A 15,994-nucleotide genomic window follows, 5' to 3' on the forward strand; every position below is an offset into this window, starting at 1 on the left:
CATGCACAATCACACTGACCCACATTTGAAGATACACTTCAGACCATGACAAGTTACCTTCCATTATCTTAAGTCCTCCTTGCAGTTACCTATATACCAGTGATCCAAATTAAGTCCCTGTCATGGTGTACATAATAGACTCCATTTTAGGGTTTGAGACACAGAAGCCCCAGGAGGTAAAAATTGCCTTTCCAGTGTGAAAGCAAGTGTAAGAAAAGGGATTCAGACTCTGGCCCATTTGATTCTAAAGCTCATGCTCTCAGGAGAAAGAGGAAGAGAAGGAGTTTTCAATTCTTAATACCTACCACGTGCAGCACTGGACTAATGGGTTTACATTTGTCATTTAATTCACACAGTAAACTCCTGAGAAAAATATCATTAGGTTGACTTTAAAATTCTGGGAACTGAGGCATAAAGAGGTGAGGAAACTTGCCTAAGGTGACCTGGTCCACACTGGGCTGCACCATTTCCCAATGCCCCGTTTTAACCTTGCAGCCTTCTGAGACAGACAGTGAAATCTCCTTCACACCATACCTAGAAGAATCCAATACCTAGGACTCTGCCATAGACACTTATGGAAATCATTTCCAAGAAGCAAGGGGTACATCTGATGAGCTCTGAAGTGCTTTTATCCTGTAGCTGTCTGCGATTTTTTTTAGTAATAGAGTTTTGAAATGCCAGTGTTACCATTCTTTTTCAGTGCTGGGTGTGTTTCAAAGACGCATTAATGATCTCAATGTTATAAAATGCTTTAGGACCTTTTTTTCACATGAAAGGCAATTTCTCTGGGTGTTTATATAAGTTTATAATTAGGTTAGTTAGGTTCTTTTATGTACACATAGCCGTGCCATCATCTTCCACCTCTTCTCTGACTTTTAGAGTTAAGATTTCATTTTCTCTTAATTGACCTTCATCTTAATTAGATTTCTGAAAGTCCAATCATGGAGTACATAGAAAATATTTATGCTTCCATTGTGTGAAACATCAAAGTGGTCTGCATTGCAGATGGTTCCCAAGATCAAAGCCAGCCGCCTGGGCCCTATTATTATTAGCGCAATTAGTCTGACATTGCTCCTTTTTGACTGTCCCCATAGTGTAACTTAGAGCAGCAGAAAATACGGATAATTTTCAAGAAAGGCTTTTATGAAGATGTGAGCTTTTCCTAGTGTTGAGTGAACCATGGAAGAATATAGGCAGAACCTTAAGATTCTGAAAATATACCTAATAACAAATCACACGGAGATTTATAATGAGCTTAAACATCCTGTATGTCCTAACCAGCAGCACCTGGCACATGCCTGACCTTATAAAAATTGCTAAGTGAACGTTTACTGAGTGAGTAGGTAAAAAACTCATAGGTAAACTCTGCTTTTGTCACATTTCTCCAAACTTTGCGAATGATATCAGTCACATATTAGAAAATATATTTAGTATCGATTTCCTTTGTGATCACCTTTTTACCAACACTTCATAAGCTATGTTTATATTACATTAAAACAACTAGCCATTGTACCTGTTGGTCTGTTCATACAATTTGTCCTATTTAAATGTAGTTGTATTAAGTAGATGAAGACTCCCAAGATTAAATTACAGAATCAGGTCTGGCTAGCAGAACTTGTTCCTACTGTGAAAAATCCAGTGTTTACCTTCATCACTTGATCTGAGCCTACCTAGTATGAAAGTGTCCCATTATTTAAATGGATTCCTCTTCCTTTTCAAAACACAGGGCTTGGAATTAGTTCAGGGGATCAGGACGGCTAAGATAAATAGTGGCTGAATAGATTATTGTAATGAAACAGACCCTGAGTACCACTGCAAAAAAAAATCCCAATGTTGACAATTTTCTTCTATGAGCATTTCATTGATTCATTTACTCAGTTGCCAACAGATATTTGTTGCAGGGCACTGAAATCCTAGAGCACTAAACAAGAGCTGTAGACAACAACAGTTTGTTCTGTTTACCTCATAAGCTGGATTCTGCCGTCTTTCCTTTTTCCTTCTCTTGGATAATCCTTCTCCACAGTTGGTTTATAGCATTACATATAGCCATTTGACATGCAAAATCTATTTTCTAAGTAGTAAGAGGTCCTGGAGTTTCAGCAGCTAAATTATTGACCTGAAATCTCTTCAACTAAATAGGCTTATTACTAGTACAATAGACAGGACTTCTGGCTTCTTGTATCTTACTCACAGTACAGCTGCAATTTCTTCCAGACACCAGCCCTAGGGACAACTAGCCTCTCCTAACAGATTCTATGTGTAAGCCTTCAATATCAGTTCTCACAGTGTATTAAAAGTACCTACTTATGGGTTTACCTCATCTTAGTGCCCAATGTCCTGAGGATAACATCTTGTGCATAGTAAATGTTCAATAAATGCAGACTGTTAAGTTTATTGGACTTTTCTTGTACTGAAATCTTTTCCTACTTCTGCAGAAATTCTTCTCCAAAGCTGCCCCTAGCTCTCAAACCTTCCTTCCATCCCATTAACCAGCTAATATTCCTACTTTCCACTTTCCCACAACTATGTCTCCAATCAGGTTCACACTATCATGCTATAACTTCTTTTTCCTCTACTTACTTCTCTTTGAACTCAGCTCTGCCTCCACACTGGTATCCAGAGCTACCCAACACAGATGCTGGGGGACATGGATGCTGGCATTTCTAAAGCTCACCCTTATGTTTGATAGCCATTTATTAGAGGGGCAGAGGTTATCTACCATAGAGCCCACAGTTGGGATTGCAGACATCCATTGTCTCCAGGTAATATATATGTATTTTAACTGAACTCTTCAGTGCTTTGATTCAAAAATCACCTAATGATGAGACTTTAGGAAAATAACTGCTCAACATGGAACCAGACTGGCTACTTTCTCTGCATATTCATAGCTACAGCTATTCATTTTCCATGCCAATGGAAATGTTTATTCTTATATTTGGGATAGTTTCAGTAAGCACGTGTCCTAATGTTCATGACTCTATTATGGGACCTTCAGAGGAAATATTCAGTAAGAATCCAGAGTACTGCAATCTTCCACCATAATTTTGCAATGTGAACAGGAATCATAATTTTCTGAATTCCTTCAGTGTACCAAGACTGTTAGAAATTTTGTATGATTCACTGTAATCATCACATAAACAGTGGCTAACCAAGGAGGGAGGTATATTGGGCCTGACCTGCCCCAGCAAAGAGGAGTATTTACTTTATCACTGACATTGTTTAGTATGTTTGGTTTAGTATTACTGGATCAAGGTGATTTAACAACAACAAAAAAAGACAACTTTTGGTTAGTTCTATTATTGTTTCTAAATTCTTTGGAGACAGTACCTTTCTTATTGCCTACATTTTCTGCTCCTCCCCCCTTGGTCTACCATTGCCCACCAACCCGGGAAGACAATCAGATTATCCCTCTGCAGAGAGGACAAAAACAGAGTTTAGAGAATATAAGCATTCTTGGCCACAAAATCAAAGAACTTGTGAATAGTAGATAGAGTTGGGATTCTAACCAAGATCTAACTCCAAAGCCCTCTTTCCTTCCAAACTACCATGTGAATAATAGTAATAAAAATAATAAATGTAGGGCCCCTGGGTGGCTCAGTTGGTTAAACAACTGACTTCGGCTCAGGTCATGATCTCACAGATTGTGAGTTCAAGTCACGCAACCCCACTTTGGGTGAACAGGAGCCCCACACTGAGTGAACACGAGCCCCACTTTAGGTGAGCCCCACTTCTCTCTCTCTCTCTGCCCTTCACTCACTTGCACCCTCTCTCTCTCAATAATAATAATAATAATAATAATAATAAATGTAATCACCTCAAGTATTAAGCATGCTCTCATATACATGATTTCATTTGATCTTTATGTCAAACCTGTGAGACAGATCACAGGGGCCATCATCTACATTCAGAGGTAAGGGGCTCCACGAGATCAATATGTCATCTCTAGGAGATGACAACCTAAGTGGCACAGGCAGAAATTGAGCCCACAACTCCTAATTTCTAATGCAGGTTTATACCTACTATGTACTGCATGTTCTGCTATTTTTGGTACCCTTTAATATTAAGCAGATATAGAACATTTACTTTTTAAGCTACCATTATGCTCCCCTAAGTGGTATTTTTCCTTATTAGGAATTCATTTCTTTTTATTTATTTATTTATTTTTTTAATCAGTGTTTTCTTTTTTTTAATGTTTATTTGTTTTTGAAAGAGCTAATGAGCACATGAGCGGGGAGGGGGCAGAGAAACAGGGGGACAGAAGATCCAAAGCAGGCTCTGCACTGACAGCAGAAAGCCTTATGCGGGGCTCAAACTCACAAACCATGAGATCATGACCTGAGCCAAAGTCAGACACTTAACTGACTGAGCCACCCAGGTGCCCCAGGAAGTCATTTCTTTTTAAAGGAACTCATTCAAATGGAAGCCCAGAGAGGTCAAAGCATGAGCTTCAAAACGTTGGTTCAAATCTAGACTCCATCAAATTCTGGCTATGTGAATTTGGACAAGTTATTAACCCTCTGTATATCTGTCTTCTCATTTATAAACTAGGGTTAATAATCCTTACTTCCAACAGCTACTATTTGGATAAAAAGAACATCTAAAGCCTAGAAAGTGCTAACACATGGTAAATGCCCACAAATTGAGATCTTTACTAAGAATTTTGTTCTTTTTATATTATTATTCCAAAATTTAGGATGATTAAATAAATGATACTCTGTTTGCCAAGCCATTGTCATTGTCATCCTATCATTCTAATCGAAAGACTCTTGTTATTAGTGATATAAGAAGAAGAAAGTCCTGGGGCACCTGGGTGGCTCAGTCAGTTAAGTGTCAACTCTTGGTGTCAACTCAGGTCATGATCTCATAGTTCATGAGATCGAGCCCCATGTCTGGCTCTGTGCTGACAGCATAGAACCTGCCTAGGATTCTCTCTCTCCCTCTCTCCCTGCCCCTTTCACACTTGCACGTGTGCTCTCTCTTTCTCTCAAAATAAATAAACATTAAAAAAAGAAAAAGAAAGTCCTTATTAATATATTCAGAACCCAGAATTTTTAAGTAATGAAAACTGGAAGAGTCCTTTGAAAATTGTAGGCTACTCTAAAATCACATAAAGGATTACAATGGACCTCTGTGCAGCATTTTTATTAAGCCACATTTAATTTTTATTATAATGATATTTTGAGCATGGACATCTATTATTTTAACTACACCAGGCATGCTGCAATGTGATTTATAACAATTTTTCTTAGTCTCACCTATACAGGATTCATTACAAATGAATTTGAAATGTTCATTCCAATAAGCCGTGAGTGAACAGACCTGTACCATTGTGTCATCTGAGAAATATTAGGAACAATGAGTTCTTCATACATTTATCATTATCTGTGAAGTTTTCTTGGTAGGAGAAATTTCCTAGATTTTCAAGGAGAGAAGCGAGTGTTCGGCCTTTGTAATTGACCAATGTCATCCTATCCCAAAATTAGTGCACTTAAAAGTGTTCAACCTTAATTTGCTGCCACTTTTCCCATGCTGGCATCTCTGAGGGGCTAATAAATAACTTACTACTTAGTTATTCAGTTTCTGAACAAATTGAGAAATAAGTAAAGATGTATGGAAGACTCAATGGCCCCCATTGTTAGAGATCAAGATGGGAAGATGTAGTACTTAGTGTGGACAACTTATTTCCCCAGTCATGGCAGCAGCCCTGGAATGGTGCAGGCTTACTCACCTGAGAGTGGGAAGGATACAGTCCTGGTAAGACTTTCTTGTGGAGAAGCAGAGGGGAAGCCCTGTTCCCTGCCAGAAGCTTGGTTGCAAAGGAAGCAAGGAAGGAGAGGAGCTAAAGAAACCTCATTTATTCTTCCCAAATTTTTCACTCAGAATCATTTCTTCCTTCTGGGTCCCAGAGCAAGAAGTGAAATAAGCTCCCACCACACAGAAGGAAACATCCAGAGCAAGGAAGAACTCTCCCACAAAACTGTACAGCTGGGACCTGCATCCCTGGTCCCATGGTGGAAGGTCTGGAAGCCATTTATCATGGCATTATTACATTGAGGTGCCACAGCTATGAGTGCCAGAGGCGGAGGGGATGGACAGCATGTAATCGGGCCCAGATTATGCTGGTTTAGCAAAAAGGTAGTCATCATCAAGGGTTTGTCACTCATAGCAATGTGGCTCCAGAAACTCACAAACACTGGTTCAAACTCATTTTACAAACTGAGAAATTAAAGCAGTAGAATTACAAGCAAGATTATCTCTCTGGCCAGCATGCTGCAAACTGTGGAGGGAGTCACTGGCAGCTTAACAACCTGCTTCCGTGAAGAGGTGAGGATGAGAAACTAGCATTCATTCGTGGCCATCTATGTCTCTTCTGACATATCCTTTCTCAGAAAATGGCATCACTTAGATGCCCAAGCCAGAAACTTGGGTGTTACCTTTGACACTCCTCCTTTACATAGGTTCTTGTCATTTTTTTTTTTTTTGGGAGGGGAAGGAGGGCCAGAGGAAGAGAATTTTAAACAGGCTGTACATGGGGTGCCTGGGTGGCTCAGTCGGATAAGCATCCGACTTCTGCTCAGGTCCTGATCTCACAGTTTGTGGGTTCGAGCCATGCCATCGGGCTCTGTGCTGATGGCTCAGAGCCTGGAGCCTGCTTCGGCTTCTGTGTCTCCTTCTCTCTCTGCCCCTCCGCCAACTTGTGCTGTGTCTCTCTCTGTCTCTCAAAAATAAATAAATGTAAAAAAAAAAAAAAAAAATTTTAAACAGGCTGTAGGTTCAGCACAGAGCCTGACGTAGGGCGTGATCTCACAACCATGAGATCACGACCTGAGCCGAAATCAAGAGTCAGACACTTAACTGACTGAGCCACCCAGGCACCCCTATTCTTGTAAGTTCTGAGGCTCCATACCTTTCCATCGCAAATCTGCCCATTCTCGTCCAGCCCCTTTATCACAAACCTAGCGCAGGCTATCTTGGCTTCCTTCAGTAATCTCGAAGTGGACCTCCCTGCCTCTGGTTCCAGCATTATATAGATGAGGAAATTGAAGAAATGTAACTCTAGATAAAGTACTATCTTCTATAAGGAGGAAGGACAGTGAGGGATAGAACCTGGATTTGGGCTCACATCTATCAAACTCTAAATCTAAACTCTTAACCTCTATTCTATGCCCCATCTCTATACAAATACCTCCCCCACCAATACAACTACCACTAATTATTCCATTGTCTTTTTTAAATGTTTATTTATTTTTGAGAGAGAGAGAGAGAGCCAGTGGGGGAGGGGCAGACAGAGAGGGAGACACAGAATCCAAAGCAGGCTGTAAGCTGTCAGCACAGAGCCCAACGTGGGGTTCAAACCCACAGACCACGAGATCATGACCTGAGCTAAAGTCAGATGCTTACTTAACCCACTGAGCCACCCAGGCGTCCCTCCATTTTCTTTTGAACTAATGGACTCTAATGATCTATATAACCAAACATAGAATGAAAGAATTGTAAGTGGAATCTTGGGGATCCTTTTAAGCTAACTCCTTCTTTTAAAAGATGAGAAAGAAAAAGCTCAAACTGGTGCAGACACTTGTCCAGACCACAGTTCTATTTAAGAGAAGAGTCAAAATCAGACCTCAGGTTTCCTGTTTCTGACTGTTCATCCTGACTCCTAACCCATGGAACAGATAAATGAGTTACAATTTTGAAAGTTAGTAATTTAAGGGCTAAATGAGTTATGGGTAGGAAAATAGACTTAGGTCGTAATGATACCAACTGCCCATTTGTGAAGGATAGGCAGTTTTCACTAGAATTGGGGTTTTTTGTTTTTGTTTTTGTTTTTGTTTTTGTTTTTAAGCTGGAAGGGATACTATAGGTCATTAAAGTGTGGTTCCCTCATTTTATAGGTAATAAAACCAAGGCTCAGTAAGATAAATTGTGTGATGGGAGGGCCACACAACCAAACTGAAATTAAATTCCAGGACCCCTAGTTTCCAATCCAAGGTTCTTTTCTGCTCATCAGACTGCTTTTTTGTGCCAAACAAAATTGAGCAGGTAAGTCTAAAACAGAACAGCCACTACCAGCCACTCTGGCACACCTGTCTGCACATGGGCTGGAGGTGCTTGTCTAACCATGCTTTAACTCCTCCTCTCTCTGGCAGTGATTTAAAGATGTCCAAGCTGATGTAAAAATGAACTGGGAGAGAAAACTGCACACTAACCTGATGCTTTTGTGCATCCTTTTTAACTAAGAAGAGCAGAGTCTTCCATAGACGGGAAACTTGGAAAATAATTTTGAATATGAAGACAAAATTCAGAAATGAGCAAGCTGAACCAAGTGCTAAAGAGCAGAAATTTAAATGAATTTTGTGTTACTAGAGTTTTCTTTGCTAATTTCCCTAAGTAAGCTTTTTCCTCTACAAAGTCTAAACAGATTGTTCGGCTCTATTTTTGACTTGTGTGCACAGCCAGCCTACCATTTTCTGGCAGATGACCTTTGGACCGAAAACTACTTTTCTCCTTGAAGGTCCATAACCTGCACAAATACAACGTCATCAAGCCCGGAGCTTGAGCCTACCATCCCAGCTCGGTCACACATCCCTGTAAACACTCATTCCGCCCTCTGAAGGACTGTTTGAAAGAATCGTGGCAAATTAGGATATCAGATGTGCTTCTGAGTTTATTTCAAGCCCGCTACACGTTTTGCAGACCCAGTTCGAAGCAGCACATATCAAGTGTACAACTGCCAGAGAGCACAGAAAACGGACATGCGGCAGGGTAGACCTCAAACTGCACACTCACACACAAAAGCACAATTTACTTGGGTCATGGCGATAAGGGAACTCTTAGGAGAAAAAAAGGTAATCATCTAACACAAATTTGTTCATTCGTGTGTTTGTTTTTCTGAATTCCTGCAATGATTATCAGGCTAAGCTTGGGTTGGGAGAATTTTAGCCCCCTATTACTTTCACCAAACTTCTTACCACCATCTCAAACTGTGACAATAATGACAATAATAATGATGATGAACAAGAAAAACACTCAAATTATATGTTTGAAATCCCAAGACCTTTAGTATTACCACTTAACTTATGAAAAGAAAAAAATGATGTATTATAATCCATGGTTGAAATAATTGTTGGTCTATTGAAGGAGGGAGACAGAAATCCTATTCCATTGCCATAAAACCCTGTTAAGCATCCCATTTAGGAAAAGCAAGTCCACAGTTTCATTAATCATCTCTCATTTTATTTAGTTTTCTAGTGATCAGTCCCATTCATTCAGGTGATCACAAAATTCTTGTAAATGAGGATTTTAAGACTTCCTTTTGTGCAGCTCTCCAATCACATTGTCCTTTCTGATTCCTTCTTGCATGGAAATTCCACAGCACCCTCTTTCATGTAAACTGTGTGCCCGTCTTTTCTCCAGATCCTCCTACTATCACAGAATCCAAGAGCAATGAAGCCACCACAGGACGGAAAGCTTCACTCAAATGCGAGGCCTCAGCAGTGCCTGCGCCTGACTTTGAGTGGTACCGGGATGACACCAGGTATGTGCCAAACGTGCCATGCCCCCGTTGTTCCACTAGGTGGTCCTAGGGACAGAACCTAGCCCCGCTGTAATTATGTGAGTCTATACTATTAGAGTCTTCATTTTCTAAATCTGTTTATCAAGTGCTTAGAGGCCTGTAGTTCTTAACCTGAAGCCCCAGAGCATTCAAGTTACATGCAAAGAATGAAGTAGCTGGCTTAATGGGTATTAAGCCACCTGTATGTCTTTCTGTATGTCTCCACCTGTATGTCTTTCTTGCCTGGAGCAGAAGCCAAAGCTCAGTGAAACTCATCCATTCTTAAGTCTTCTCTGTCGGTAGACATCGGTTCTGATAATACGGAGTTGCACGATTAAAATGAGAAATTGAGCAGGGAACAAGCTGTTATTACATTTCTCTCCATGTCCTCCAATATCATGATGAAAAAGGGATTGCTACACCAAGTCTTCATCAGTGTTTCTTTTTACTCTTCTGTTTTTGAACTCTTAGGATAAACAGTGCTAATGGCCTTGAGATTAAGAGCACGGAGGGCCAGTCCTCCCTGACGGTGACCAACGTCACTGAGGAGCACTATGGCAACTATACCTGCGTGGCTGCCAACAATCTGGGGGTCACCAATGCCAGCCTAGTCCTTTTCAGTAAGTATGCCAAAGTAGGGCCTGACTCGGGAGAATTCAGTCAAGTGAGTGCTCCCGTGGAAAGCTTGAAAAGCATTCCTTTACCTCACCTTCAACCTTACCTATTAAAGGTAAACATACACAAAAATAAGAATCCAGTCACTGAAACAAAAACACAGGACTTCAATCCCTATGCATAGGGCAAGATTTACAAATCAAATAACGTTTCTATTTCCTGGCTTCCTTTTGATAACTGCCTTGTGGTTTTTTTTGTTGTTGCTGGTTTTTGGGGGTTTTTGTTTATTTTGTTTTTTGTTTGTTTTTTAGTTTTGTTTTTGCCTGGTTGATTTAACTGTAAGAATACTCAGAGAACAGAAATCTCTTTGGTGATGATCTTTTAAGGAACAGAGGTGATGTAAGATCCTGGAAAATAGATGGCAGTTAAAAAATGGCACTGGTGAGAGTGATTGAAGAAGATATAGTCCGTGAGGATGGATAAGGTGCTGGGGGAAGGGAGAGGCTGGGAAAAGGAAGCGTATTTTTAACAACACAAGAGAAAGGTGGAATGAATGATTAAAACATCATATAAAATCTAAAAGAGGAAAAATGGTTGCAAAAAGTTTCCATATGACAGCAGGAAACATTACTTGTCTCACATATTTTTGGAAGAGATAAAATGGTGGGAGAGAGGAGCATCCACAGAGCAGAGAAGATCCTCAGGCTGACTGAGGAGGACTCAGTTGTTTTAGCTTACTGGTGTTACTAGGAGAGCGCACCTTGGACCCTTGCCCTTTAGCAGCTGTTAACCTTCGGGTATCTGACCCCCTGCCTGATGGCTACAAGCATAGACACAAAGGCCCCTGAGAAACGGATGGGTGAAATTAGGAGAAGACGATACATTTGGATTAGAGAGATGTTTATAAGGATAAGTAAAACAAACACAAGAGTTAGTTAGCACATGCTGGACCAGAAAGTTTATTTGGACTAAAAGACAAAGTCCAAAAACTTTACTAGTATGATTTTGGAATAACAATCCACTAGGAATTTTTCTTCCGCACAGATTCAGTTGGAAAATCTAGAAATATTATGACTAAGAGAGATGTCTCTATCTTTCTTTATCTTAGATGAGCCTTCAAGGAAAAAAATATATATATATTATATGTATAATATATATATAATATATATATGAGAAAAATCAATTTAAGTGAGAGTTCTCTTATGATGCAGTATTAAAGCCATTTTCTAACTGCTCAAGACCCAACTCTTTAAAAAAAAAAAAACACCACAAACTATGATAAATTTGGCCTTCAATTTCTCACCCATAACTGCCATTGACTTCAGTCTATAACAGTTTGATGGGATACAGCTATACAAGTGCTTAAGTTTAAAATTCATATGAATTTTAATATGAAGTTTAAAATTCATATTGCTGTTTACTTGTCTCCAAGGACCAAACATCAGTGTTCTTTACTTCAGCTAGAGGCACCAATATCTCAAAACACTTGAGAAGACAATTATTAAGAAATGTAGTTACCTGTTTCACTCTTGACATCAGGGATTCCGTAAGTGGGGGTGGTGGTGCAAACAGCCTCAACCATGAATTTGGGATTCTGACATATCTAAGGTAACCTGGTTAAGTAGAACAGCATACACTTAATAAGTTTTATAGGGGTTCGAAAAGAGAAAGTGGGACAACTGGATTAGTTAGAGAAAGTAAGCAACTATAATTTGCATTAAAGCATCTTCTCGTTGTATCCCATCCAGAGGAAGAAATGTGCTAATGATATATTTCAAATGATAAATAAAATGACACCTACTGACTGAGAGAGAGGAGGGTAAAGAGGATGGAAGGGTGGAATACTCCAGGAGGCATGGACTAGGTCAGAGATAATGGAGATACTGTTTGTCTGCTGGTGCCCATGGTAACCTCAAGGCCTTTCATACCCTTGCCCTATGCATCAAAGTCCATTTAAAGGACTCAACCCAGTAAAATTAAGAAATGCCAAGACAAGAATCTTAGAGAATTTCTGTTTGTAAGCTGGAATCGCCTAATTATGCATGTGTATCATAATCATATTGTCCCGATGACTTCACAGAAGTCACTTTCAATTACACGTTTGAGAAGTGCACAGCACAGTGATTAACGGGGCTCTACTTCCCCGCGGGCCCACACTGCCCTCCACAGAACACCGCACCCCCCCCCCTACCCCCAGGCACTAGCTCTGCATTTAGCAGCATGTGCATCAGCGTGGAGTTCAGAGCTGATCTCCCACCTAATGGGGAAGTTAGGAGGCATAATGCTAAAAATTAGTGAACCTACTGCCCGCTTTCTTAGACCCAAGGCCTAAATGTGGACATTTCGGGTTTGTTTTAATGTTCATTTTATTTTTGAGAGAGAGAGAAAGAGAGAGTTGAGAGAGAGAGAGAGAGAGAGAGAGAGAGAGAGAGAGAGAGAAAGCTCAAGCAGGGGAGAAGAAGAGAGAGAGGGAGACACGGAATTCGAAGCAGGCTCCAGGCTCAGCGCCGTCAGTACAGACACAGAGCCCCGTGGGGGGCTCGAACTCAGGAGCCATAAGCCAGGAGATCATGATCTGAACGGAAGTCGAATGCTTAACCGGCTGAGCCACCCAGGCGCCCCTAAGTGTGGACATTCCAAAGGGGAAGCTGTGCTTCTTACATACGGGAAGGGCACTTCTGCCTTGGCCACCCCTCCATGACCATTTAGCTTTGGGAGGCGCATTGCTACATCCTTCATTCCTTGGGAATACAGCTGTACCGCAGCCTATTTCACACAAGCAAGAGAGAGAGAGGGAGGAGGTGGGGAAAGGGGAAAAAAAAAAAAGTACCTATGTGAACAGACTGCTCATTACTTAGACTCAAGGTAGATGGGTTTAATGGGTAGAAGGAAGACGCCGCTGGCAGTGGCACTTTTGCACGGAACAGGGTCAGGAGGGGGCCGAGGCCTGGGAGGGGAGGAGGGGAGCGAGGCCTGGGAGGGGAGGGGGGGCGGCTGCCGCAACCCTGACAGAGAGCACTGTGTGGGCAGCGGGGTGCTGTGCTGACCAGCCAGTCCAGAGCAGACCAGGCAGGTGGTGAGCTACTGCCCGCCAGAAAGAGGCAGCACGTACAACTGGAGCCCCTGAAGAGTTCGCGATGATCGGTCTTCATTGGTGCGTCAGCACATTTTCAGTGTCCACCACAGTGACACGTGCTGACTCTTTGCGCAGTGTCAATTTGCGGTCACTGATCCATCTTGTCCTCCACCACATGCGTACATATACTTCTCCACTTTATTCAAATATTGATCTCCAAGGGGGTCAAAATAATTGAAGGAAAGTGCAAGAATACATTGTATGCCTAGTAAGTTTTTCCTAAGCTAGTGGAAGCATTCTTTTCTCATTTGTTCTGTTCTCCACACATTCTAGCATTGTTTGTCAAGGATCTGTACCACCTCAGCCTATATTATATCCAAGCTTAGATGTTTTTCTTCATCCTGGGCAAAGCGTTACATTGTATATTTTTTTCTGAACACATTCATCCCATGGGACAGTGTGTACAGGCAAAGATTCAGCCTCTTAGTCCTCATCAGCTATGGGGACATGCAGCGCCTAGAGGAAGACTTTGGCTTCTATTGATGCCAAGAGAACGTCCATTGTCAGCATATGTAACATAGCAGATTCTGTATTTCCACACTGATGACTACAATGCACCCACAAGGGAAACCTATCTTGTTTCCGTGTTTATGTTGAGTTACTTTTAAAGCAATGGATGGGGAGGGAGGATGGGGTGATGATTTTAATGTCATCACTTCTGATGAAGTGAATGCTTAACAAGGTACTCTGAACATGTGCTAAACCCTTAACATACATGATCTCATTTAACTCTCAAATCCAGGCTCTAGATCAATGTGTTACCTAGATTGGTGTATGTGGAGAAAATGTTAGGAGATGTATCTTTTGTAGTCTGGAAGTGAGGAGACATCTAATTTCTTTCTCCTTTTTTCACTTAATGAGGTCTCTCCATGACTAGATATTGTCATATCCCTTCCCACCTCACTGTTTCTGCCACCTCTCATTTCCATTTCCATTGACCCCCATGGAATGGGTCCACTGGAGTAGTTAGATCATTGGTTAATCTTTGTCACAGTGAGATTCCTAACTCATATTCCAGCCTCGTGGTCAGCTTTTGACCCTAGGAATATTCCCACATGTTAAAGAATACTCCTACTGTACTGATCAATTACCTTCTATTTTAGAGAAATGTATCGATTGGTAAAGTATTGAAGCTATTAAGTACAAAAAAAATTAAAAATGCAAAGAAATCTACATTGAGCCATACCACATCAGTGTGTAGGAGGTTTTCAAATTCTCTTTTTATTTTAAAAGATAATTAACTTGTAAACCTATACTTGATTAAATCCCAAGTATTACCTAAGCAACCCAGCACTGGAGAGAGCCCTTAAAATGAGCGCCTCCCCCGCTTGTTTAGAAACCATTTTAAGTTGTTATCTTGGGGGCCTGGAGTTTAAATATATACCACTTGATGAAGTTAGTTAAGACTTGGCAAAGCCTCTTAAGCAGCTACTTCTAGATGCCACATAATAAAACAGTGTGAGCAGCCATTTGAGCACTACCCTCATGTAGTTTGAAACACCGGCTGCAAACTTTAAAAGGGCTCTCTGTGGCTACTATAGGAAATAGATGGGCACTGGGACTAGATTTAGTTTCAAGAATAGGCATGGCATATGCTGACTTCCAGAAAGTTTACTGAACATCTGCAATACCCATTGGAAAAGAAAAGAAAATCATATTTGGGTTAACAAATTACCACTCTATATACACCTTACAATCAGCTCTAGCCTTTGCCATTTAAGTGCTTTTATATCAAAGGTTTTCCTTGTGAAGTGTAATGCCCCCACTTAACAGTTTCTCATTGGTGTCCCAACAGAATCGACCAATAACACACACATACATACACACACATATGCACACACACGTACATTTGGCAGATAAGAACCCAAGGATCAGAGTTAAGGGACTTACTAAGAGCCACAGCCTCTAGTTCTGGGGTCAGCCTTAGGGCTCTGTTCCTCAAACCTTCCAAAATAGCTGCTTAGCGATGCTGACCTCCCCCAAATATTAGCAACCAAAAGACAATGCACATAGCACCAAAGTTTCTGTCCTCCCCTACTTTTGATTATCAAAAGTCAAAGAATTTCTTCTTCATTTTAAGTGATGTCGCTTCACTTTACACTCGAACAAGAGCCTACAAACCATGGCAAAATTATAAAATGCAGCAGAGTGATGGGGGAGGAATAAGGATAAAAAGCTGGGACTGGGAAGCATCTAAAGAATAAGTCAGTAGGGTGGAATTCAAGAATAAGAGTAACTAATGGGGCGTGATAGGGATAAGATGATGATAACAGGGTGGAGCTAAGATGATAATAAGCTGGGAACCAAGGAGGGTGGGTGAGATGATTTTAGCAATACAAATGGTCTTGTGGAAAGGAGGGCAGAGTGCATTTACCCAGCTGTGAACAGTGTGATGAGAAAATATTAAGCTGAGTCATTTAAACAGTCTGAATAATAATAGTGATAATAAAAAATAAAGTACAGTGGATAGAGTATAGTATGGGACAGTAGTCTCCAACTGCTACATAAATGCGGAAAGCAGTTTAGCTATTTAATTTCAAAGCTGAAAACTTAATACCAAATAACCAGTGGAGGTTTAAACCATTTTTCTACTTGACACTTGTGTAACTAAGGCACAGTTGTTTGCCGCGCTACTATTGACCTGTTCTATCTTAATGCACTTAGCAAACTTTGGCATTTAAGTTACAACT

At 40.8% G+C, this 15,994-nt stretch overlaps 1 protein-coding gene across 5 annotated transcripts in view; it reads left to right on the plus strand.

Annotated features, from left to right (window-relative positions):
- The window catches only part of LSAMP (limbic system associated membrane protein), a 653,847-nt gene that overhangs the window by 604,401 nt on the left and 33,452 nt on the right, over positions 1-15,994 (plus strand). For all 5 annotated transcript variants that reach the window (XM_058731340.1, XM_058731341.1, XM_058731343.1 and 2 more), the window contains exons 5-6: positions 9,415-9,535; positions 10,025-10,173. In XM_058731340.1, coding sequence (XP_058587323.1) covers positions 9,415-9,535; positions 10,025-10,173 — 270 coding nt within the window. The remainder of the gene's footprint in view (positions 1-9,414; positions 9,536-10,024; positions 10,174-15,994) is intronic.

The sequence above is a fragment of the Neofelis nebulosa genome, chromosome 5, assembly GCF_028018385.1.
Source record: "Neofelis nebulosa isolate mNeoNeb1 chromosome 5, mNeoNeb1.pri, whole genome shotgun sequence".
Taxonomy (NCBI): domain Eukaryota; kingdom Metazoa; phylum Chordata; class Mammalia; order Carnivora; family Felidae; genus Neofelis; species Neofelis nebulosa.